Source organism: Pelobates fuscus, chromosome 1 (genome assembly GCF_036172605.1).
Source record: "Pelobates fuscus isolate aPelFus1 chromosome 1, aPelFus1.pri, whole genome shotgun sequence".
In the NCBI taxonomy this organism is placed as follows: Eukaryota; Metazoa; Chordata; class Amphibia; order Anura; family Pelobatidae; genus Pelobates; species Pelobates fuscus.
This window is the reverse complement of record NC_086317.1, coordinates 490037522-490064573: the sequence shown is the minus strand read 5'-3', so window position 1 is coordinate 490064573 and position 27052 is coordinate 490037522. Positions and strand designations below refer to the sequence as shown.

The 27052-nt window shown below is 40.3% G+C and overlaps 1 protein-coding gene across 1 annotated transcript in view; it reads left to right on the top strand.

Moving 5' to 3' along the window:
• Positions 1–24272, top strand: part of LOC134586123 (arachidonate 12-lipoxygenase, 12R-type-like) — a 102860-nt gene extending 78588 nt beyond the window's left edge. The window contains exons 12-15 of the mRNA XM_063441634.1: positions 8451–8572; positions 13592–13692; positions 22145–22315; positions 24093–24272. Coding sequence (XP_063297704.1) covers positions 8451–8572; positions 13592–13692; positions 22145–22315; positions 24093–24272 — 574 coding nt within the window. The remainder of the gene's footprint in view (positions 1–8450; positions 8573–13591; positions 13693–22144; positions 22316–24092) is intronic.
• The last annotated feature ends 2780 nt before the right edge of the window (positions 24273–27052 follow it).

Here is a 27052-nt window from a genome sequence, read left to right as displayed (position 1 = left end):
TTTGGAGAATAGGTGGGCTGGTGGGGACATAAAGACCAGGAGCTTTGACCAGTGATCTCTGTATCCAGTCAGCCACATATGATTCATAATGGAGCTACAGGGACAGTTATAGAGGGAGTCAAATTCAGTGCTGTCCCAGATCCTCCAGTGTCTGTGTGTGAGGCTGGATAGGAAGTGGAAGGGATCACTTCCCATCTGCCACTAACAGCCTTTCACACAGGAAATGCTGTACAGGAGGATCAGGGACAATGCTGAGTGATGCACAATGTAAAATAAAGAATTAAGATATTGAGGGCAGAGTGGTGGAGTCCATTACAAATTACTTCTACAGAGACGATGGGATGAAGAACTGTTTAGCTGATCATCAATCATGTTATAAAAAGCCATTTGCTCTATGCTATCAGCCCTCTTTACCTTGGCACAGCCTCAAAATAAACTGACCCACCATTTAAAATCTCTTTTGAGGAGACATTACTCTCATCACTTCCAGGTGACCAGTTCTTACCCAGAATTAATTTCTAAAATTATAATGTACATTTAATGTGTTATTTTGGAGAATAGGTGGGCTGGTGGGGACATAAAGACCAGGAGCTTTGACCAGTGATCTCTGTATCCAGTCAGCCACATATGATTCATAATGGAGCTACAGGGACAGTTATAGAGGGAGTCAAATTCAGTGCTGTCCCAGATCCTCCAGTGTCTGTGTGTGAGGCTGGATAGGAAGTGGAAGGGATCACTTCCCATCTGCCACTAACAGCCTTTCACACAGGAAATGCTGTACAGGAGGATCAGGGACAATGCTGAGTGATGCACAATGTAAAATAAAGAATTAAGATATTGAGGGCAGAGTGGTGGAGTCCATTACAAATTACTTCTACAGAGACGATGGGATGAAGAACTGTTTAGCTGATCATCAATCATGTTATAAAAAGCCATTTGCTCTATGCTATCAGCCCTCTTTACCTTGGCACAGCCTCAAAATAAACTGACCCACCATTTAAAATCTCTTTTGAGGAGACATTACTCTCATCACTTCCAGGTGACCAGTTCTTACCCAGAATTAATTTCTAAAATTATAATGTACATTTAATGTGTTATTTTGGAGAATAGGTGGGCTGGTGGGGACATAAAGACCAGGAGCTTTGACCAGTGATCTCTGTATCCAGTCAGCCACATATGATTCATAATGGAGCTACAGGGACAGTTATAGAGGGAGTCAAATTCAGTGCTGTCCCAGATCCTCCAGTGTCTGTGTGTGAGGCTGGATAGGAAGTGGAAGGGATCACTTCCCATCTGCCACTAACAGCCTCTCACACAGAAAATGCTGTACAGGAGGATCAGGGACAATGCTGAGTGATGCACAATGTATAACAGCTCCTGCAGCTGTAATACAAATCACAGTAGGCTGACTGGAGTATAAATAGACATGGGAAAGGGAGTAATTTCAAACTCCACACAACATAAACGTATTTCCCCTCACCTTAAATTTTACCCCTTCAAAAACCTAAACAAACCGTTCCATTAGTCCCAAATGAATCATAGGCTAATCCTTAAATATACCCTTTAGCTTAGTCCTAGTTTTATTTCCTCTTAAAAACTAAACACATCAATTCGTCAAATAATACATTTAACCCAACTCTAGCCCTAAACTCAATTATCTGAAACACCCCATATATCACAACTTTAACCCCTCTCAAGATTTTTAATCTACTTAAAGCATCCTTGTCCTTTTTTTCCTTTCCTTATGCTCCGTGTATCTTAATGATTATCCACGTTGCAACCAATGAGGACATCATGACAGTCCTACCCTAAAGCACCCATGACAGAATACCTCTATCAATCATTTCCCTGCTGTTTATTGGGGAACCCCAGGAATCACTGTCAGAACTAGTAGCCCCACTGTTACTATTGAGCTGTATGCAGAACTTAAAGTGAGCGCTGTATATAGCCCTTTTATTGAGGATTTAATCTAGCAAGGGGTGTCCCATGGTGTCTGAGCACATCCCAGTTGGAGTTGGGTCTACCTGCAAGTCCCCTGCAGTGTGATCAGCACTGGGCTATGCAGGCTGCTCAGTACTGATCACTGCAAGTTCTCCTGACTGCAGGGCTATTTAAATCATATTGTAACAAATGTCACAAAATGAATTAACAGCAGAGAGGGAAATAATCTAAGAGCACTTAGAGAGTGCTCTGCAGTAAGGGTTTCCATAAGCGGATGTCAGCATGGGATTTCCTGTCCTGAATTCAGCAAGAGTTAGTGTTAGGGTAGGTTTAGTGTTGGTTTAGAGTCCATGTCAGATTTAGATTTAATATTAAGATTAGGATTAGGGTTGGATTTAGGATTAGGGATAGGACTAGGTCCAGGAATATAATTCCTCTGGTTAAATAAGACAGGGTATTCCTCTAACACTATTGCTATGGTTAGGATTAACATTAGGATTAGGGTTTAGAATGTTCATCAGAATTAAGGTTAAGGTGAAAATTAGAGTTTATACTTTCTACATATATACTTGGGGGGTTGTTGTACTCCAGATATTGCTGAGTACAGTTTGATGCATTTTATTACAGTGGTAAAAATTAATAGCAAAAAGGGAGGCTGACACGCAGTCCTCTCTAAGCACCAAGGTAACAGAGAATTCCGTTAAAATACCATTTTCTAATACCATTCCACATAAAATTGTATTTTACTGCTTTTATTATGTGACCTGTAGCTACCAAAAATAAACTGAAATCCTACACATATTATGTGCTCTGTAAATCAAGACGCATACATTTTTTATTCTTTAAAAAAAATTTAATATAATATTGGTGCAATACATGAAAAAAATGGTAAATACAATCAGTGCAATAAATAGAAAAGTTGGTATTTGCAGTTGAACATAAACTTAGCAAAAATGCCAGAATTGCTTGTGTCAGAAGTACAAAACAAAGCAAACTGGCGTGGCTTGCCTGCCAATGGAGAAGGACATGTGAGTGCTATACTCCACCCATTTTACGCATACGACAACAGCTACAGTTCTGAACAAGAAGCTACAGACTACTTGCACTGTTCAGACAGACTACCTGAGGAATCAAACAGGGCCAATGGATGACTTTATTTTTTTACTAATAATGACCTCACTGTTCTAGCCAAGAAGATATAATGGTGGCAACCTTCCTGGGATCTGAGCATACAGCAGATCCCTTACAAGGATCAGCTCATGCTGGTACATTAGCCCAGACATGAGTGGATCTCAGTTAATATGCTCACAAAGGCAGACACAGGAACCATTGCTTCTGAGCTTTGTGCTGCCACGCACTCAAAGCTATCCGATATTCGGATTGACCCCCTGGATGCAAGGGTTGGTGGTTGTGGAGTCTAAGATTCAGCTGCTGCTGCAGCAAAATCAGGCAGCAGAAATTGCTGCCACAGGACAAGTAAACATGTTTCTGGAACTTAGAAGGCAAGTTGAAGAGTTAGCTAATAGAGGTAGACAAAACAATATAAGGGTCTATGGCCTACTTGAAACAGATGAAAAACCCATTGCGGCATGTCGGTGGATGCTGGCCGCTGCGGACCCACGCAATTATATAGCCCCACGTCCATCCACTGTAAAGATGACGACATGCGGGTGACGTCACACAAAAGACGAACACGCACATTTTGGGATCAAGGGCTAGGTATAGCCAATCGGATCTGCAAAAGGGTTATTTAAACTCTCATATTCCCTTAGCTCATTGCCCTGTCATGGTTTCCCCTCAATGGTTATCCGAGAGTGTGTTCCTGATCATGTTTTTCTGGTTTTTGACTTTGGCTTCGTTTTGATTTCCCTGATTTTTGGTACCCTTGACTTTTGGCTTTTCCTTATCGCTGTGTATCATTCTGTGTCCCTGACCTCGGCTAGTTTTCTGACTATTTAAACGTTGTAAAGAAGTGTCCAGATAGGCTTGATGAATAGGCAGCTACCAACCATCAGCCCCTGCTTTCTCTTTGGGAGATGAGCAGTTGTCCCTCAATTTGAGGGCAGTGTGGCTCCCGATGAGCTTCCCACTGCAGAGATGGAGAATCCTCTCCAGTGCATATTGCTACTTTTTATCTACTATATTTCTTTTTATCAATGCTGTTTATTTTCATTCTTATTGCATTTTTGGGGGGTAAGTAGTACGGCTTGTTTCATGACTTGTTTTTCTTACAAGAAATGCACTTTAGGGATGGATCGGCCACAGCACTGAGAGATGGGAGATAGCAATAATATTTGTACAAATAATAGCATCCAATTGCAAAGTAACACAAGAAAATCCTTTGGGCTGATTCCGATTTGTTGAAGGTATATGTAATAATAAAGGACAACATATATTTCTGTCCAAAACAGCTTTTATCTTTACAGACATTTCTGCAAGGTTTACTTATAGAGGCCAGTGACCTCAACATTCCTCTCGACCCAGGTCAATGCACCACCCATAGTATGAAGCGAGTTACTAGAGATTTGCAGTGAATGGGCTTGGTTGACTTCTAGAGGGTGGCACACCCAGAGGGTAAAGATTACTCATTTTACTGAGCTGTACATAAAGTTTATAGTAGAATACATTATCTTATAGTGGCACAGGAATACTTGCCACGTTTAATTTCCTCATATAATGACAAATATAAGGAATTAGTTGAAGCTCACAGTTTTTCAAAAGTTGTTGTCACAAAAGTACCCGCTAAACCTTCACAAGTTCCATAGATATTTTTACCAATTAAAAATAAATGTCAGTGGCTTTAAGCAAAGGTGCACCAAAAAAAAAAGAGACAACTGCCATATCCATAAGGCCAGAATAAAGGGAGATAAAGGGAATCCCTGAGGATATAATAGCAGAGTTCCACTCATACTACGCTAAACTTTATATTCATCCCATAACCACTCCTCTGAAAGAGATCAAAGACATAAAGTTCATATTTTGGAATTTATTTATTTTTTGGTTTAATTAGTTTTTTTTTATTGAGCATATCAAAATAAATCATGAACATCGACTGTACATTCGTTGTCATATAATCAAAAAGTAAACCATCAGAGTGATACATGTAACGTAATTTCAAGATATATTGCTTTCACAATGGTGAGAATACACACAATTACAGTGCACTAACTTCCTGACTGGTATTGCACACAAAACGGACATGTGTTGTGCTGAATTTCTTATTATGTAGGGTAATTTATGCATAATATTGCCACATGGGTACCTTCATCACTTACAGTTACATCGCAAACCCATTCAATATTATAACTGTATTGTACAAAAGTCAGAAAGGTGTTAGACATAATAAATGCATTATAGACAAATAAACAATATTATAACAGAGAAAAAGAAAATAATACAACTAAAATCTAACCTAATCGTGCTGGCCCCTGCACGACTAATAAAGGATGCTCACTCCAAGTGGGTTTTGTCGGTTATTTAGTTGATGCATTTGGGCTTTGTAATACTGTTAGGAACCCCCACACAAGTATATTTCCCCGACCGGTCTCCGTTCATGAGATTTCTGTGTAAACACCTTAAAAGGGCAACATCTCCTTTTGGGATACGAATGCTCCCACTGGTTGGCGTTCGTCTATACAAAATGGTGGCCACCCTGTGGAGCACTCATTAATTACTTCCCTTGCGGTTTCGCACTTATGTTAGTGGTGTGAACGTTCTAATGGGGCACCGGGATAATCCCCGTTCGGGAGACGAATGATTTCTGTTCATATGAACGCTCCCGAACGGGGAAACAGGGCACAATACACGTAACACAAGGGGAAAACATACGAATAAGCAGTGGTCCTGCCAGAAAGCTTCCCTTTAACCACAAGCCAGCATACACAGTCTGAACCTGACGGATCGGCTTGGGGATGCCCGGGTGAGTACTCACAGATCACTTCTCCAGTTCTGTCTGTCTTGACAACCCGTTGGCATTCCCGTTTTGCTTACTGGGTCTGTAATGAATCGTGAAGTCATATGGTTGTAGTGCCAGGCTTCAACCTAACAGCCTGGCATTGTCTCTAGAGACCCGGTTGTGATCTGTGAATAAAGTGAATTGCTGTCCGTAAATGATGTTTGCAGCTTTTTGAGTGCCCACACCACTTCAGGGGTGGGAAGTATACGATGGAGAATCTCCAGGGGTGGGAAGTATGGGACTACCTGGGTATGTGTATCTGTTAGTAACTAACTGTGACAAGAGTCATGTTAAGGGGTGGATTAAGAGAGGTACAGGGGAGAGATTTGGGAAGGGTCAGGGATGGGGCTTTAGGTAGGAGTCAATATTTATTTTAGTGTGAAGCCCCAGGTACCTATATTTACCATAACAATGCCCCTGAGTTGATAAGACACAGCTTGCTTGGACATGCATTCATACAAGTGATTAGTGGTACAATCCTCTTTAATGGATGTAATTCTCTTCTTAAAGGCTAAGATCCGATTTAGTTAGGACTGAGCTGGTTGCAGTAGCGGCGCTTTCCTGGGTTAACCTTCATATCTGAATGCAATTTCTAGTTTTTAGCATCTAGTGGAACCCAGCCATAAATCACCTAAAAAAAACTCCTATAAAAGTGAGAATATGTCCATGAGGAATGGATACTTTCTTTATCACTAATATAACGGTTTCTTAAATGTAATAATGTGTATTAAAAGTACTTTATGTTTTCAGAAAGAAAATGCACCTGAAATTAATTCTTCTTCAATCCAAAATCAAAAGGTCAATAAATCGCCCATTGTCCATAATCACACCAAAGACTGTAACACGGCTCCTACTTCTAAAATCCAATAGATCTAAGTTTATTACATTTACTGAATCAGAGTGACATCCTATGGCCAACTGCTGCTCACCCTAACAATCCCTGCAGCAGCCGGCAAGGTAGGTTTAACAGCAGTTGGTCAGATAAAAGTAGAGTCAGATTCTCAGCCAGATAAAAAGTGACATTTTCTCAACATAATCAATTTACACGTCATTTAAGGAAATACTTTTAAGTTTCTTTAAATGTAATAAACTTTAAAAAAAGTGAGAAGTAAAAATTTGATGTCAGTTGTCCTAAAAATTGAAACTGTGACTTCCCCAGGGTTTTTTTAATATCATTTTAATTATAAAATATTTTACCAGGAAAGATACATTGAGATTTTTCTCGTTTTCAAGTATGTCCTGGGTTCACAAAACATTGCATTGTTACAATAGGGTACAATAAAATACAAAAACAATATTAATACACAATAAATACAAAATGTAACATAGAACAGGTAGGAAATATATAATCACCCATGACAGCTGCATTCTGTTATGAGGTATGTAGAGAGGGATCTCTTAAAGGACTTGGGGAAGATTTGAAAGTGTGCGAGAGGTCGTTCCATAATTGCGTCGCTCCGTAGGAAAAGGAGGAACTGGCTGCTTTCTTTTTGTATTCAGGTAGACTAAATAAAGTGCTGGTACTGGATTGGAGATATAGGAGGTGGGAACAGCTGGGGAGAGCATTCTGCTCAGTTAGGGTGGGAGCTTCCCAGAAGTGGTCTTGGAGCACAGCCTCAAGCTGCGGTAGATTGGATTTGCTCGCATAGATTACTGTGTCGTCTGCGTACATGTGTACATGTGAGGATTTGCAGACATTAGGCAGATCATTTATAAACAATGTGAATAGTAGGGGGCCGAGAATGGAACTTTGGGGAACAACACACGTGACTGGAAGAGGGTGTCACTGTCAGAAATGGACACATAGTGTGAGCGATACGATACATATGATCAAAACCAGGTTAGCGGACGATCACCGATACCTGAGTTTTTGATTTTTTGCAGAATGTCGTGGTCTACTGTGTCAAAGGTCTTTGCAAAATAAAGGAAAATAGCTCCAGCTCCTTGTTCCATGCCAGTTTGGAGGTCATTGCAAACTTTTAAGAGGGCAGTTGTAGTGGAGTGATTCGGGCGAAAACCTGATTGATCAGGGGTCAGATAGTTTGAATGTTGGTAATACTCACATAGTTGCGTATGGATGCATTTTTCTAAGATTTTTTACAATACTGGGAGCAATGACATTGGGCAATAGTTGGAAACCAAAGTATTGTCACCACTTTTATGGATAGGCACTACTCTCGCAGTCTTCCAAAGTTTGGGTATGTATCGAGACACCAAGGATTCTTTAATTAGGGTTGTGACAGGTTTAGCATTTTCCAGCGCACTGAGCTCCAACAGCATTGCTGGGATTTGATCAGGTCCAGACTGGTTATTCATTTTTAGATTATTAAGGTGTTGCTTAATGGCAGTAATAGGTACAGGTCTATATAAAATGTATAAAAGATTTAAAGGTCATTTTCCTGTTACAAACATTAATCCACTCTATGGATAGTATTCTATGCATTTCACCTGACAAAGTGGAATAATGAATAATAAGGGATTTGATCTGTTTTCCATATCATTCTTTAAAAAACAGATATTTACTAATCAAAGAAAACACATTGTGTATTCCCAGCTTTGTCTCGGAGATCGTCCACTACTATTATAAGGATGATGGCTCCGTGTCGGAGGATCCGGAGCTCCAAGCGTGGGCGGGAGAAATCTTTACAAAAGGATTCCTGGACAATCAATCCTCAGGTAGGAATTATCTGTCTTTTGCTAGTTCAGACTCACTGTGTATATAAATATATAGTCACTTATATGGAATCTCAAGAACTCATCGAAAAAGAAAATAAATACAATTATTTAAAGGGAAACTGTAGTGAGAGGAACACAAAAACAAAATATCTTCTAGGAATAACGGGTGAGGGATCCCCTTCTAGTCCATGGGGAACATCTGGTATAACGGTAAGAGGAATGGACAATTCCAGAAGGCTAGCTCTGCTACAGAGGAGCAACCAGGATTATCATCACCTGTTGAGACTGGACATGATGAAGGAACCTCGCAATTATCGCAAAGGGAGGAAAAGCGTAGGCTCAATGAATCAGCCAAGTCTGAAAAAATGCATCTACCACTTTTCTCTCCAAATCCAGTAGCCAGCTGAAGAAGTCTGGAGTTTGTTGATTGTGGCAAGAAGCAAACAGTTTCAACCAGAATAGGCCGCTTTGGGATTCAAGGGCAGCAAACCCCAGTGGATTAAGCTTCCAGTCACTGCCTTCCCTTCAATTGCAGGAGAACCAATCCACTGTGAGGTTGGTTGTGACGGAACACAGTCATTGAGTACCATACCCACATGTGCCCCCCCCACTTGCCCAGTCACATTGGACCCCAAGGACTTGGACTGTAGATTCAAGGGGGTCCAATCGACTTGTTGCAGGCCCATCGTGGGTCTGGCCACAGGTCTATCTATTTCTATAGGGGAGATATGTGATGGATGGCCTGATTTGTTTGGCTCGGGCCACAAGCTTGCGGTGCCATTTTTGTGACTGTCTTACATGTGCCTGTATATATGCAGCTGTGGGTCAACAAAGGGGGGGGGGAGAGGCAGCAGCTCTGTAAAGTATAGTTAAGTGAAATGTATTGCTTGTCTGAGCCCCTCCCCCTCCCCTTTCTTCTTCCTGTCCTAGCAGGACATTGTCACAGAGACACTGTCAGCCCAGTTTGAACTGGTTGCCTTGTCCCTCTTCCATCCCCCATCCAGTTCTTGGGATTGAAACCCCTGGTGTATTGTGTTGGAGACCCCATATAGGGGTTCAGTCAGTGCTGTACTCTGTTCTGTACAGAATAGTGTCTCGTCCAGTTACTGGGGGAAATGGATGCCTGCTTGTTGTAAGGGTTCCTGAGCAGATGAAGGAAGGTATTAGCAGAGGTAACCTGGGGTCCGCTACATTGGTCTTCCCCGACAGATATTCTACCTTCAAAGATATGTTGCGGGGAAGACAATAATTCAAATCATCTTTTTGAGATCCGACAGAATGTGGGAGCAAGCGCCCCAGAGATAATTAATCTTGTTATAACAAACAATGTTGATCTTTTGACCAACATTCAAGTAGGGGAGCATTTGGGAAATAGTGATCACAATATGGTAATTAGTTAAAAAAAAACACTGAGGATAACTGGAAGGCAATTAAAGTGGTTAAACTAGAAAATGAGAAATGGATTGCCAAAGAATGTAAAACCAACTCCAAATTTTTTTTCAAGTACATCAATTTGAAAAAACCTGAAAATGAAAGTGTAGCATAGAAACATAGATGGGTCTGTTAATTAATGAAGACCAAGGAAAGGCAGAAATTTTAAATATCAATTTTTCTTCAGTATATATTAATGAGGATCCCATGGCAAGAGATATGCAAATGATCACTGCAAAAAAACTTGCAGATAACGTGTGATTGGATGATTCGAGACAAGGTGCTACAGCAGTTAAGGAAAATTAATGTATATAAAGCTCTGGGGCCTGACGGTATTCACCCACGGTACTTAAGGAGCTAACTTGGGAAATAAATGAACCTCTGTATTTAATCTTTCAAGATTCTTTTGTTTCAGGTATTGTACAGGAGGATTGGAGGAAGGCAGATGTCATTCCTATGTTTAAAAAGGGTTCAAAATCCTTGCCTGGAAATAATAGACCTGTGAGCTTGACTTATGTGAGTGGGAAAATATTTGAAGGGCTATTATGGGATGAAATTCAGGGATTCATTGGGAAGATCTTTGTTATTAGCAATAATCATCAAGGCTTTATGAAACATAGGTCATGCCAAACTAACCTGATTTCAGGGTGGCGGTCCGGTGCCCAGGACCCAGACACTGTCTGGGCGGCGGAGCGAGGACCGGGACCAAGTATGCCTGATGTTCAGAGTAGGAGTCACAGTGTGGAGGTGGATTAGCAGGGTCTAGTGCAGGGTAACCGCACACCCCCTGGTGTTGAGCACCAGCGTTTGTGCAGCCACATACCAGAATCCTGATTCAGCTTCAGCGGATCCCAGGAACTAGAAGCTTGGAAATTAAGCAGACCTCCCAGGAGCTGAATAGGGAGGCTCTGCAGCAAGAATGTATCCAGTACTAGAAACAAGGCAAGACTAGAGATAGGCACCAAACATAAAAACAAGACAGAACTAGTAGAACCCAGAACCAGAGAAGGATAGTAAGCTAAACCCAGAACATATACACAATACATAACGGAACATTAACTAACCAGGGACAGGACAGGACTGTACATGGACTGGGATTACAAAATAAAACAAGACAAGATATAATAGGCAAAACAAGAGGAGACATAACTAAGCACTATATATGAAAACTATGGGGATTTAGTTACATTATATGATCATACATTGCATAAGCCTGCCACAACGCCAATGTACCCCATATTCGGCAGGTCCTATACTGCCTAAAGTATGAACCATACTAAACCACAATAGTACTTACCTGCAAGAAATGGCAGATACTTGAAACACTGCTGCAGGTCCAGGCTGAAACAAAAGAAATGATGGAAACCAAACAGGTGTGGCAACATAAAACAAACATTTAAAGGAAACCAAGAGACTGGGAAATCCAGGGACGGATTACAGGAATGAACCCAGAAAAACCCAGGATAAAGAAAACCAGACATAGAATAGAACACCAGTAAAAAACAAGAACAATTAAACAAGAATTGTAAAAAGAGTACTGGATACCAGAAGCCATTGCCAGAATGATCCGCAGCTAGGAACAGGATGTGACACCTGATTGCATTCTACGAAGAATTAAGTAGAAGTATAGATCAGGGTGTTGCAGTGGATGTGATCTACTTGGATTTTGCCAAGGCTTTTGATATGGTTCATCACAATAGGTTAGTATTCAAACTAAAAGAAATTGGTCTAGATGAATATTCTTTTTCTTGGGTAGAACATTGGCTTAAGGATAGAGTACAACGACTAATGGTAAATTTTCAAGCAGGACAAAAGTGGTAAGTGGTGTCCCTCAGGGTTCTGTTTTGGGACCGCTTCTATTTAACATATTAATAAATGATCTTGCAATAGGCATTGAAAGCCATGTATCAGTGTTCAACTTTGTAAAGTAATAAAATGTGAGCAGGACATTGCTTTGCTGCAGAGGGTTTTAGATAGATTGGGGGACTGGGCACTCAAATGGCAGATGAAATTTAACGTAGAGAAATGCAAAGTTATGCACTTCGGGGTTAAGAATGTACAAGCAACTTACACACTAAATGGTAGTGAATTAGGGATAACCACACACGAGAAGGATTTGGGAATTGTTATAGACAACAAATTAGGCAGCAATATGCAATGTCAATCTGCCGTTGCTAAGGCCAGTAAGGTTTTGTCGTGTATAAATAGGGGCATAAATTCTCGAGATGAAAATATAATTTTGCCTCTTTATAAATCGCTGGTAAGACCACACCTTGAATATGCCGAAACGTTGGGGGCTACTTTGTGTTTGGCGTCTTCACCCTCTTCTCATGTTCCTTGATAGGGTCTATATTTGGTATGTGTTTTTTGGTTCACTATTGTATACAGGTATCATAATACTGCTTTTTTGCATCAGTTGTTATATATATATATACTGCCCAATGTGGATTATTTAGATAAGTATTCTCTTTTTTTAAATCTATTTTCCTTTTGTCCTAGTTATCGCTTGCATATTGGGTAGATGTGTTTGAATATATTGACACCAAAATGTCCTCGTTGATACTGGTTATATGTGCTCCCGTACAATAATTTTTTTTGCATTTTTATTGGCTGTGCTCCTTGTTTTAGTATTATATGATTATATTATTAGCCCTTTGGAAATGGGGCTTTTGGAGTGAGCACCCTTATCTATATACGTTTTCTTTGTCCAGTGTTAATGGCTGTTAATCAGGTGTGCCTATCTCTCTCATTGTTAATACATGAGCTGCAGTAATACCACGCCCATGCCCACTGGAGGGGGTACAAATGACACAACCCAGAGGGACTAAATACACCGGAGCCCACCGGGAACATTGGAGCATCGGAACAGAAGTGAGAGTGTGTGGGGCAGGCAGGGCCTGCAGGAAAAGGAAAAATAGGGTCCAGTATGCAGATATAGCCTGTCAGAGGAATGGTTAAACAGTAATGTGGCCGGCAAAGCCTGCCAGGAAAAGGACAAATAAGGCCCATTGTGCAGGCAGGGGCTGTCAGGAAAAATGGGAAAAACTGTTATGAAGAAGGCAGAGCCTGTCAGGAAAGGGAAAAATAAGACCCAGTGTGCAGGCAGAGCCTGCCAGAAAATGGGAAAAACAGTAATGGGTCATTCAGAGCATGCCAGAACAGGGACAGGCGGTTGCTGGCTAATGCTGAGTCTGGGACTAGTGTAGTCTCCCCTTCCTCTCCCCGCCCTCTCTGTGCCTCCTCCAAGCCCGCACATCTCATGCTATAAGCTGGGAGAAAGTAACCTGAACTCACTTCCTCCCATCAGTAAGCCCAAAAAGTAAGGACCACCCGATGGGCACCATGCAGCTTGCGGGCCTTAGAGTAACTACATCGGTGGTAGTTCTGTTGCTGCTCGGAAGTTCAAACGCACAGATACGTGAAGGGAATACAAATGTCTGATAGCAGATATTTGAATTCCTGCATGTAAAAGGGGAACTTTGCGTTTAGTTAATACTAATTATAAGAATATATTCACTTGTTATTTTCTATGACAGACAGAAATGTTAATACTTCTTACATAATGTTCTGTTTTGCTTTTACCATCAGGCATTCCGTCCTCTTTGGAGACCCGGATGGAAATGGTCCGCTACCTGACCACGATGATCTTCACATGTTCCGCGAAGCATGCGGCGGTAAACAGTGGCCAGGTGACCATTTCCTATTTATACTTCATATAACAAGGGTTGGTTTATGGGACCTTTAAATATTAAATATTACACTTGTGCACAACTAAGAATTTTTTGGGCAAAATTCAATGTATTAAAAAAAAAAAAAAAGAACAAATTGGATTGGGCATTTCGGATCTGTTGAATTTTGTCCTTGTGATCATTCCGGGAAATATGATTTAGATAAATCAAAATGGTGGGAAAATGCATATATATTGCAATACATTGTTTTTCACACCATTTATTACATAGTTACATAGTTAGATAGCTGAAAAGAGACTTGCGTCCATCAAGTTCAGCCTTCCTCACACCTGTTTTTTGCTGTTGATCCAAAAGGCAAAAAAAAAAACCCCAGTTTGAAGCACAATTTTGCAAAAAGCTAGGACAAAAAATTCCTTCTTGACCCCAGAATGGCAGTCAGATTTATCCTTGAATCAAGCAGTTATTACCCTACATTGAAAGATAATATCCTTGAATATTCTGTCTTTGCAAGTATGCATCTAGTAGCTGTTTGAACATCTGTATGGACTCTGATAAAACCACTTCTTCAGGCAGAGAATTCCACATCCTGATTGTTCTTACAGTAAAAAAAACTTTCCTTTGCCTTAGACGAAATCTTCTTTCTTCCAGTCTAAACGCTCGTGTCCTATGTAAAGTCCGGTTTGTGAATAGATTTCCACACAATGGTTTGGATTGGCCCCGAATATATTTGTATAATGTTATCATATCCCCTCTCAGGCGACGTTTTTCTAAACTAAATAGGTTTAAATTTGTTAACCTTTCTTCATAGCTGATATGTTCCATTCCTTTTATTAATTTTGTAGCCCGCCTCTGCACTTTTTCTATTGCCATGATATCCTTCTTTAGAACAGGTGCCCAAAATTGCACAGCATATTCAATATGTGGTCTTACCAGTGATTTATAGAGAGGCAAAATGATATTCTCGTCCCGAGAATGAATGCCCTTTTGCATGCATGACAATACCTTACTGGCCTTGGCCACTGCTGATTGACATTGCACATTGTTGCATAGTTTGTTGTCTATAACAATTCCCAAGTCCTTTTCGTGTGTTGTTATCCCTAATTCACTTCCATTAAGGGTATACGTTGCTTGTGTATTCTTTACGCCGAAGTGCATAACTTTGCATTTTTCAACATTAAATTTCATCTGCCATTTGAGTGCCCAGTCCTCCAGTCTATCTAAATCCTTCTGCAACAAAGTAATATCTTGCTCACATTGTATTATTTTACAAAGTTTTGTGTCATCTGCAAACACTGAAACATGACTTTCAATTGCGTCTTCAAGATCATTTATAAAACCATTTGGTTCACAGATCAAGTGAGAAGTAACCAACAGAGGGAAAATATATATATTTATTTCTATTTTTACAGCTTCTCCATTTTTTCTTTCTATAGGTCACTTCTAACTTGATGTATGAATAAGATCCATATATAACTCTTGCCCCTACCCATCAGTCATCTTTTTCCATCAATCATCTTTTTACTTTCGTGCCACGGATGGACCTCCGAAGCAGTAAAACCGCTCGTTCATCGTCTGTTGCATTTGTTTCGTTATTCGTCCATATTACATTTTGGAATTATAGAATTTGTACTTGGAACCTTCTGATCAACCAGAATTGGGATAAATCATGATTCATCTGAAATCGAATGCATGAGTTTCATTAAATAGCTGCCCCACAGATGTTGTAAGATATAGTTTGTTAAATATTTATGAAAGAAGTTGGTGTGACAGATCCATCTGTACAGACTAAGATTGCTGGTTCGTCTGTTTGCCTTTATTTCGATTGATCTCCTGTCCGTATGCCCCTGGTTCGTGTTTTACCGATTGAAACTACCGAACGGACGGCCACCCAGGAGAGGAGTGTGCTGCTGGTTAACCTCTTGGCCCAATTAGAACGTTGTGGTTAACCGCAGACACCTCTCCATTCCATCCGTATGGTTGGTTGTCGTTCGTATGCCGACTACGAGGCGGCGGCCATTTTGGAACACGAGAAGGATCAGCAGTGTTCGGCGAGGATTCTATGGAACTAAAAGCAGACACTTTATTTACCGAACACCACTGAAAACTACCGCCCGCCTTCTATTTCGTCGAGGCATACGAACACCGGTCCGTTCGGGAGTTTGCAACGTACGTATGGACTTCGCCCAGATAGCCGTCCCATGGAGTCAATCGTATACCGAAAAGACTTGTGAGAGACTTTGACTCCATGGCAATTGAACTGTGTACATTGGATCTGAGCGCTATTCGGTAGAAATGTGCACTCAGATCCAGGCTATCTGGGGATACGTTACACGAAACACATATATTCAATATTTTCACATTGATGTATTTTAATGTATTTTTATTACTGTATTCAAAATGGCGATTTGCCTCTATCCCTGGAGATAATTAGGTTTCTTCCCAATTATCTCCAGGATAGAGAGGAGGGATTTATGTGTGTAATAGGGAGGGCTTACACCTAAGCCACTGCAATTGGCCACTGTCCAATAAATGTCCCAGTCTTCCATCTGGTCCCCTAGGGGAGTGTCCACCAGGTGGGAGACCTGCATAAATACCGGGCAGGTAGCCCCCATTAAACAGAATCCTGTTTTACCCTCAAGACGGAGCTTGGTCTCGTTTGCGGGGGGAATTATTACTTGGAAAGCGCATTTTGTTTATTTTAGCCGTGAAATGAGTTTGCCTGATTTTATGGTCGGGAGTTACCGCGTTCCCTTATACTCCGTTTGGGAGTTTGCCGGTCGGCCGTGCAGAACCTGCATTTCTGGAAAGGGGGATTATTAACTAAACGGCGGCTTCATCTAAATTGGCGATGAGTGTCGTAACAATTGGTATTGTTACAATGCTGGCAATAGTGGGACAAGTCTTCAACACCATTTGTCTATTACATGTCAAACCCAACCTTTCATACATCCATCATTCCAGAAGATGGTAAAAAAAAAAACCAATATCAAATGATTAGAATCCTTCTTCTCTCCCAAGGAGATCTGGGTCCTCCTTGTGTGTACCAGGCTCCGGGTTCCCAATGGCAGGTTGTGAGTGGGGTCAGAGTACCTGCTTCTCCAGTGTGAGTGATAGCCAGGTTCGGGCTGCCCCCTGCCTGGCTATCGGGAAACCCACAGGAGGACTTGGAATCCAGAGTGAAACATATGGATTGTGTACAAGGTACAAAAGTATGGGTGTAGTCATCACTGTGTGAAACTGTGTGTGACACAGAACTATATGTCAGGGGCATTGATAGAGTGACATAGAAAAACTGTGCCATGGGCACAGCAATGGGAGGCCAGGGCAGGGGCACATAGAATGGCACAGCGAAGGCCTGCTGAGATCAATGGGTGCCTGGGACAGGGTTACTTGGATCTGAGTTGTGAAATTGTCTGACACAAACAGGGAATTGCAGACTTTTAAAGAACAGGACAGAGTCTCTGGGCATGTGTGGCAGTGTTTGTTTGTGTCAGTGTATTAATCTGTATGTGGCAGTCATATGTATTTGTGAAAACATATTTATATGCAATCACCAGTATTTAACAAAAGCACACCTCTGCATTCAAACACCAACACTGTACACAAACTCACCTGTGGCGGCATCACTGCCTGTTTGTGGAACTCCTTTTTATACTATGTGTGTTTCCCTATCTTTCTTGAATTGTGCCCACAAAGGGAATTCATTTGCCTCCTGAGGACCAACCCGATAACTCATTTAGAACGCTAGGTTAGAACATTCTCACCTCGCAACATAAGTGTCAAACCACAAGGAAAACAATTAATGAGTGCTCCCCTGGGTGGCTGCCCTTTCGTTAGATGAACGCCAACCAGGGGGAGCATTCGTGAGTTGTTATCCGACTCTTTCGTTTCCCGAACGAGAACCTCGTTAACACTAATCACTAATCACGTTCGCACTCGTTATATAGGTGTGAAACTGCAATGGAAGTCATTAATGAGTGCTCCCCTGGGTGGCCGCCATTCGTAACCTTGAGCAGCGGCCAGGGGGAATATTCATACCCCGAAAATAGACACTTCCCTTGTCTGGGTTCCACACCGGGACCTTGCGAACGGAGGTTAGTCAAAAGAGGAGCTGTTGTGCGGATCCCTGAGATTCGTGTGGACACTTTTGGGGCACTGGGTAGTTTGGCAGGCTTTCCAGTGCCTGGACTCCCAGGCACAGAGGCTCCTGGGAAGAAGGCATCTGGGGTGGGAAACCCTGTGTTTTGGTGGCGGGTTTTGGGGACAAAGGGAACAGAGTCCCCTTCCCGCTCTAGGACCGCAGGGAGGGGGGAGGATTCTAGGATGTGACCCTGTACGGTTGTGTGGGAGACCCCTTGCATTGGGATATGCATAAAAGCCGTGTGTGGCCAATATAGTTGTGTTGTACCTCCAGGACTGTGTGTCGTCCATTTACTGGGGGAATGGGTTTCTTTATACTCTAAATGGTTCCTGACCGGCTGAAGGAAGGAAATTAGCAGAGGTAACAGGTCAGGTCTGCTACAACGCTGAATTCATGCACTAACACGACATAAAAAAAACCTTGCATTCAAACACCAACACTACACAAACCCATGATTTAAATGCCGACACTACACACAAACAGATACCCTGCATTCAAACATTCACACAAATGTACTCCATACAAAAACATGCCTACATTCACAGATACTACATACAGATAGAATTGCACACAAATAGAATCCTGCAAGGATGGGTGTGAAGGATTTCCCATGTACTTGCCTGTGGGCCCTCAGTTAAACCCTCTCCCTGCTGTTTAAATACCTGTATCTGTGCGGTTTAAAATGTATAAAAGAAATGTCTGTGTGTTATGTGTAAAAGGTGACTTTATGTATTTTAAAGTGTTTTATGTCTTTTTGCAACCATGTGCTCAATGGAGTCTGCCTCTAGCCCTGGATAATTGGATTACTTTCCCCTTTGTCTCCAGGATAGAGGCCTCTGTAAAACCTGTTTAAACCAGATTGCCATGCTGCCAGCCAGGGACCAAAATATACTTTTACTAACTTTTGAACCCCTGGTCTGATTCATGCCATTTTTTAATATGTTGTTCCCCTGAATGGGTTGATTGTGAATATGTGAATGTGATGTATGGTTTTAGAGTTATGAATGTTAGGTAAAAAGTATGTTAAACTGTAAATGTTCTGGCCAGCAGATAATTGAGCTATGTATATTGCTAAAACTCAATTATCTAGCCTGGCCCAGAGGAGGAGTTTTGTGTTGCATAAATTGTGAGTTCTGTGTGCCAGTAAATCAGTCTTGTTCCAGCATTAAGCCTTGGCTCATGTGTGGATTATTTGGCGAGACCAGCAATTTATTACTCTGTGGATTACTTGCTGATTTTATTTTATGGGAAGAAGAGAATACATGACGGAGTAACGGATTGTACCGTCACAATGGGTAAACAGCAGATATACAGCTGCCAAAGCATAATGGAATGTGTACGGCAGTGGAGGATCTACATATTGTCTACCTCTCCTATACAGCTGTGAAAGGGGGCCTTATCAGTTTTTTGCACCATGGACCTGAGGCTTCTAGTTACGCCCCTGGTCACCATGCCTGATAACTTCACACTATGCTGCAGTTACATGTCTGTCTTCATGATAGATTAGAGAAAGCTTAAAGTGATAGTATAGTCACCAAAACAACATTATCCTAATGAAGCATTTTTTGTGTATAGATCATGCCTTTTAGGAGTTAAATCAATTTTGTTTCTGTTTATGCAGCCCAAGCCACACCTCCACTGGGTGTGACTGACACAGCCTGCATGAAAACAAAAATAAAATGGTTTTATTTTTAGTCAAATGTATTTTATTTTAAATGGTTTATCTCCTGCTCTGTAAATTGAACTTTAATTACATACAGGATGCTCCTTCCGGGTCTAGCAAGCTATTAGCAGAACAGGAGATAGAAATTCAAAATTAAATGGAATTTGCAATAAAGGATGTATAAACATTAAATCTCTCTTTACAGGAAGTGTTTAGGAAGGCTGAGTAAGTCACATGCAGGGAGGTGTGACTATGGTGTGTAAACAAAGTGATGTAACTCCTAAATGGCAGAATTGAGCAGTGAGACTGCATGGGCAGGATCTGTACACCAAAACTGCTTCATTAAGCTAGAGTTGTTTTGGTGACTATCGTGTCCCTTTAAAGATGATTTCATTATTTTTATTTTTTTAAAGAGGGGGCCCTAAATCAGAGCCTGTGAAATAACTATAAAGCAGGCTTAGAAATATTACATTTATTAGAGTGTTCCTTTAATGTAAAATCTCCTCTCTTCAACTCTCCATAGATAGATTTACTTCTGCATGTCGAGAACATTTGCTTTGGTTAAGCCATTTTTCAGAAAAGAAAACATTTTTGGGACAGGCGTATTTCAGCTATATGGGGGTTCAGCTCTGCAGAATTTCAGTAACAAAGAAATGATTTGGAAAATGAAGCAGATGAACAAAATAATGTGAAAATTGGCCAATCAGTATGTATTATGCAGTACACTGATACAAGCATTTTCCAGAATTTGGTTTACATATTATAAAATTATTAGATTTATAAATAAATATAGAATTTATTTTTACTGCTTCTCCCTTTTCCACCTCTATTGCACAATTATCACTTAATATGTGAAAAAAATCAATATTTAGTGACTGTCCCCAGGCTATCAATCATCTCTTCCCATTAATCATCTGCTTTTTTGATGCCACGGGAGGAATTCTGAATCAAAAGGAACATGCACGTTTCGTTTTGATTTCAATATTCTCTATTGTATAATATATATTAATATGGGGATATTGTTAACCGTATATCATTAACAATATCCCATGCAAATAAGAACTTATGGATCCTATTAGCCTGTCAGGATACTTCCGTCCAAAAATACAATACATTTATATTTTGTATTTTTGCAAGTTTCGTTTTAGTCAAATTTTGGTGAATTTGACTAATCGCCCAATCTGCCCAAATTTGAATGAATTGAAGTTTGTAACAAAATAAATCTCCAAGCCATAATAACCTCTCGGTCCTTTGTACAGTAATTACCAGAGACCTGCTTTACTTGCCTTGCATGTGTGTATAGAATGATCATATCCCCTCTGAGATGTCCGCTTTCCCCAATTGGGCAGACTAGATGGGCCGAATGGTTCTTATCTGCCGTCACATTCTATGTTTCTATGTAAACAAATCCATTTTCTGTCCTTTCTTCATCACTAAAATCTACTACTGCAATGATGAGCAAGAAATATAAATTTAGATAAAGTATCAGCCCAGATTATCCATCTAATAAGCAGCCAGGGTAATGACCAACCCCATCAGACCCTCACACCTTCACTGAATCTGCTTGAGAAGAGAATCCAACGGGTTATTGAAAGGGCTTGTATGAGCTGTATCCATGTATATCTATTGTGCATGTTCAGTAATGTTCAGAATGTCTGTTGAGTAAGGATGATTTGAGATGTGCGTGTGAACTGACAGTGATGGAAATGTGAAGTTTGGACCCAAATACCAGTCCTTTGTTACAGGCAGTGCTAAGTTAAATACCGGAATGTCAGTAGAGAAAACTTCTATTACAGTTGTAAATACTGATGTTTCTCAGAAAAGTCAATGTTTACATACATCAAACATCTTTGTACTACAAAAAATAAAATTAGGCTGTTGTGGTTTTGATGCATAAAGAATGTATCTCACAACACAGTGCATTGGACCTGTAACAATCTAGAATGCACCCAGATGGGGTCCAGGACCCTCCAGGATCCAGACACCCTCCAGTAAGGGAAGCACCAGACTCCTGGAGAAAGTCAGGTTTCCTTGTGGTTAGCAGATGCTGGTTTCGCTTGCAGTTTTAGGTTTTCCATTCAATGTTAGTGGTCCTCATTCCTAGATCCTACTTGAGTTTTCAGAAGACAAGTCTCATAGGAGTAAGTACATCACCATTCCTGAAATATCAGTTACTTTCATAGAAATGTATTAATGTGTTTACAAGAATGTCTACTTGCCTTGTTATACATTATAAACCTGGCTGGATAGAGAGAGAGAGAACCAGAGATTTAACCTTTATTAATAAAAACAATTATTGTGTTAATTGAAACTTCTGGCTCCCAACTAATTCACTATCGGAACCCCACCTGCATCTCATGAGATTTGTAGATCTTGTGAGCAACACTTCCCACCACTCGAGCAAAAATGCATTGGTAGATGTGATGAGCCATATGTGATGCCTGTGCCCATAATTGGAACCAAGGTAATGAGTTCCAGAAAGTGAAGAGTATGCACAAACAATGTATTATGGACAATATTTAATATAATAGACTGTGATAATAAACATACATGGGTATTAGACTGTAATAGTCTCTAAAGTTTGGGTAAAATCCCTCTTTTTTTTTTATTATTTGCACCCACTTAATGTAACAAATCTCTGTTTTCAGTTTGACTTCTGCTCCTGGATGCCAAATTGTCCATCATCCATGAGGAAGCCCCCTCCAACAACGAAAGGCAAAGCCACATTGGAGAGCATCCTGGAGACCTTGCCACAAGTTAACACAACAACTACCACCATGAGTACAGTCTGGGAGCTGAGCAACGAACCCAAGGACCAAGTAAGTATCTGACGTCTTCTGTGAGTACTTGCTCTGATTTAGTCTATATTTAGTATATATTATTGTCTTTTTAAGGTGTGCATGTAACAATACAACATACAATCAAACATCAATCAGAACAATAACCCAAACGTAAAGGGGGCGTTTGTAATGGAAGAAAAAGTACAATAGTTACCGGTAATACAGTCTATCAATGACCTCCACGCATTTAATGTATATAGCACATGGGTTATATTTTGACTATAATGACTCCAGATGGGCATCCCAGACTGTAACGAAATCAAAGACAGCTTGACTTCCAAAGTGGAACACATCATGAGAAAGATTGGACACACAAACAGTAGCAATATGGGATTCCAATCTGATTTACCAGCTAAGTATATCTTAGTATTAACACATAGCAGAAATATCAACATTGGCCCCAAAGAAGCAATCACAGTTTCCATCTTTCTCAGTCATTGCACCAACACATTTTATGAACCATGTTTTAAAGGATAAAGGGGCTTTAATTATATTAGGACACATAAATATATAAATTCCCAATTATTATAAAACATATAAAACAAACTAAAATCTATTTTTTTTCACAGTTTTGACAATTATAATGTATACAGTATTATGGCTGCTTAAGAAATGTAATTCAAAATAAGTTCATTTAGTTGTCCTGATTTACAGAGTGCATTGAATGTCCAGGATTTCAGTTTATTTTTGGTAATTACAGGTCACAAAATGTCACCACATTGCAGCAATTAAGATTTAAATCCCCATTTAAAGAGAAGTATGCCGCGCTCACTGTGAGTGTTGAATTCTGCTCATCTGCAGCCACTAAATATGGTCCCAGCTGACAGAGGGGAGCCCCAGGTATCATTTCCTATTAATTCATTGTATTCCACACCTGAGTGAATCGATCCATCCAGGGTCCAAGAATATCACTCCACAGGTAACTCTGGGTCTAATTGAATTGGAGGAATCACTGAAAGAAATACCACTGTGAAGGGAAAATTCAGTATTTCTTCGTTATCCACCAGACCTTCTACTACAGTATAGCTATGAGTTATATAGATGCTGTGGATGGGGTGACCATTATCGTACTGTACTTTAATTCCCTTATATGTGGCCTTATACCATTGTTTATATTCTAAATATACAGTGTTGATAAAGGACACATTATGGCATCAACAACATGGCAATGTCTGTCTCTGGTTTTATACATGTGGTGCTTGTCAATTTACTGTCAATATGAAGAAATATGGAATATAGACTGTACACAAAGTACTACCGGATGATGCAGTGATCACCATGAAATGGTCCACTCAACATTTATTAATTTTAAAGCATTATAAATGACCCCAGAAGTCCATGATTATTTTTTTCCTAATACACTCTTCACCATTATGTATCTTTATATTACATGATTTAGAGCTATGATCAATGTGTTAGTTTTAGGAATAGTGTTAGGATTAGTGTTAGTTTTAGGAATAGTGTTAGGGTTAAGGTTAGTGTTAGGGTTGGGAATAATGTTAAGGTTAGTATTAAGAATAATGTTAAGGTTAGTGTTAGGTTTAGGAATAGTGTTAGGGTTAGTGTTCGTTTTAGGAATAATGTTAGGGTTAGTGTTAGTTTCTGTTCTCGTGTTTTGTGTAAGGGTTCTGGATAGTGTTTGTGTAAGGGATAGCGGAACCACCAGGATCTATAGATGTTCCAAGTCTAAAGTTATGAATTGACCTCTGACTGTTTTAATAAACTGGATAATAGACTCTAATTTTCTCTGTTACAGAGACCTCTCGGTAATTATCCAGAGGAGCGTTTCACGGAGGACATGCCCAAGAAATTAATTCAGGATTTCCAGAAGAAGCTGTCTGAGATTTCCAGTCAAATTAAGGAGAGGAACAAGACCAAGAGTCTGACTTACCCGTATCTGGATCCTGAGCGGATTGAGAACAGTGTGTCCATTTAATTTAACCATCCTGGCAACACTACAATGAATGAAAAGTGTTCAAATGTTATGGCATCTCTGTGTGCTTAAAAATAAAAAAATAAATGTAAATATTTGAGGATCTTCATAGAGCATTGCAGGACAAAAATCACAATCTGATCTAAAATTAAATCAAAACGTTCCAGTAGAATATTGAGTCAAACATACAAACCCATGTAACTAGCAGGGGGTCACACAATGGTTTCACCTTTCTTCTTAGAACAATTTTGATTGAAGTTTTGGTTCTAGGACCCACACAGCACAAAGAGGTCTCTTTCTTAGAGCGAGGAGTACAGACCCACAAAGGGTGATATACACACGGGATTAGTCTCTGAACACCGTATGTTGTCTGAATGAACAAAATCTGGTGAAAATGATTGAATTCTGACAGCACTGGCAATTCTCATATTTACTGAAGCCAGATACAGTCAGAATTCCGTCTCCCTGAGTGAATCTGCAGCAATGGCCTGGATGCGTTTGTTGTCTGAATTTATTTCTGTGCTTTCACATCTCAATCCTACATAAAGGATGGGATTCTGAGGATTCACAATGTCCCGTTTATTTTATAAAATTTGGGCCAAATGCATCCAGTAGGATGTTAGTTCACAAAGCACTAGCAGTCAGCAGGAAAATAGTTACATAACCCATGGCAATGCCAACACTTACTAGCCAACTGCCACATAAAAAAAATAAAAAAGCCTATGGGGGTCACATAGTTCCCCCCCCCCCCCCCTTTGCCCCATCCATGGGAATCAAGGTGGCAGAATTCTAAATAATCTCACTGTCCAGCTGCCTATTTCGATTGACTGTGGGGACCCAAATTGCAATAATCAAGCGGGAGGACCTAGTGTCACCCAAGCAACCACACGTTGGCAGTGGGTAAGGGCCCTTAAGAGTTATATGCACTATATTGCGATGCAATTCTTTAAAATAAAAAAAGCCTGTTTGGAAACAGACACGTGAAAAAGGAGGAGCACTGACAGCATAATATGAAGAACGCCTTCAACATCAACATCAGCTTGTAATTACTGAAGCGCTGCCCAAGGAGTACGCCAAGAGGTAGGGAATCCCAAGCACATGGCAGGTGTCCTGACTAAAAGGGTGGATCTACCAAGTATCTCAATCAATCAAAAACTAGAGGGCCTGACATGAGTTCCGTTGATGAAGGACAAATCTCCTTTCAAGGACGAGATAACTTCTCAATAATCACAAGTATCAGCGAGTCGGATCTATACGAGATCTCTCTCGCTATTCAGTATGATTAATATGCGCACTGCCAAATCAGCTGACAGTCTTACAAATCTTACAAATGGGTCCAGAACGGGTCAGTATTTTTGGCTAAAAGTAAAAAATACATCTATATATGTGTCGCATCTGACATCAAAATAACTCCAGTACCCTCAGGCATCCCATAATGAGTAATAAAATGCTATGAATTGTCTGTAAGTGAATCAGATTGAGATCCATACAGTCAGCATATTGAAAGATTGTAAAACAATATGAAAATTAAATGCATCATTTATTAATTATTAAACATACCGATCCAATTCAGAGCAAGGGCACATAATCCTTGGATATATCAGTGGACCAAATCCCAACACATCCACACGGTCAGTTCAAATCTCCCCAAGCTAACATAGAGTACATTAGGAACAAAATATGAATACCGCACTCAACCAATGGCAATAAATCTGATAGTTAAACCTGTGTTAAATTTCATAGTATTTATTGTGATGTTTTTAGAATAATTCATAAAGATAGTGGTATTTCATCAAAGTAACACAGAATTCATCCTATATACACCAGGTATATACATATATCTAGACACAGAATCCTCCTTTGTTCGATGAACAGTTCAAAGTCTGTATATCTGTACACGTTAATTGGTGATCTTAAGCGCAAAGAAAATAGAAAAACAAATGAGGAAAAAATCATGTGGAAAAATGAAAAAGTAAAATAATGGAAAAATAAGAAAAAAAAAAAAAAAAATAGGAAAAAATAGGAAAAATGAAAAAAATGAAAAAAATGGAAACAATGCAAAGTACTACAGTCCTGATTAATTGCAGTCCAGTATATAGTGCACTATATCTACCCCACTATCTGTGGGTTGATCTCACCAATGTCGTCTATTTCTTTATGCTGTATCATGTAGGAAGATCCTGTAGTCTGTGAGAGATGGTGTGATTGGAGGGGATGAAAACAGTTCCTGATGATTGTAGAGATGATCACCACACTGTATCAGCAGGTAGCTGGTCAATCCTTGTGTAGTAAGAGAAGTCAATCCTAAGGCTCTCCTATAATTGGGCCCAATTATAGCCCGTATAGAACCGTATGAAAGGGCTTTCCTGCTAGGAGCACTCTGGCACGGGTGGGGGCCATGGGAGGGGCTCCCTCTTATTTCCCATCCAACGCCTTTTCTAGTGACTGGGCAGCAAACTCCATCATTAACCCATGCAGCGCGGAGGGTTTGTAACTATTTGCCTGCTTGCTGTTAGCACTATCTGCGTGCAAATCATTCACGTTTGTTTTAATCCAGGCCTGGATTCGCCACATTCAGCATGGATTTCAGCCCATTAGGGTCAAAATTGCAAAATTCGAATGTTGATGAATTCCATTAACAGCGTGAGACGGTTTTGTCCAATTCGGTTCGGGTCCATTCGGACCCTGATCATGTTGTAGTTCTATCTCAGAATGATTACTACTTAGCATGGCTGAGTGTAATGTAAACTTGCCACGTCACAAACCTGCTTAAAATGTATTAA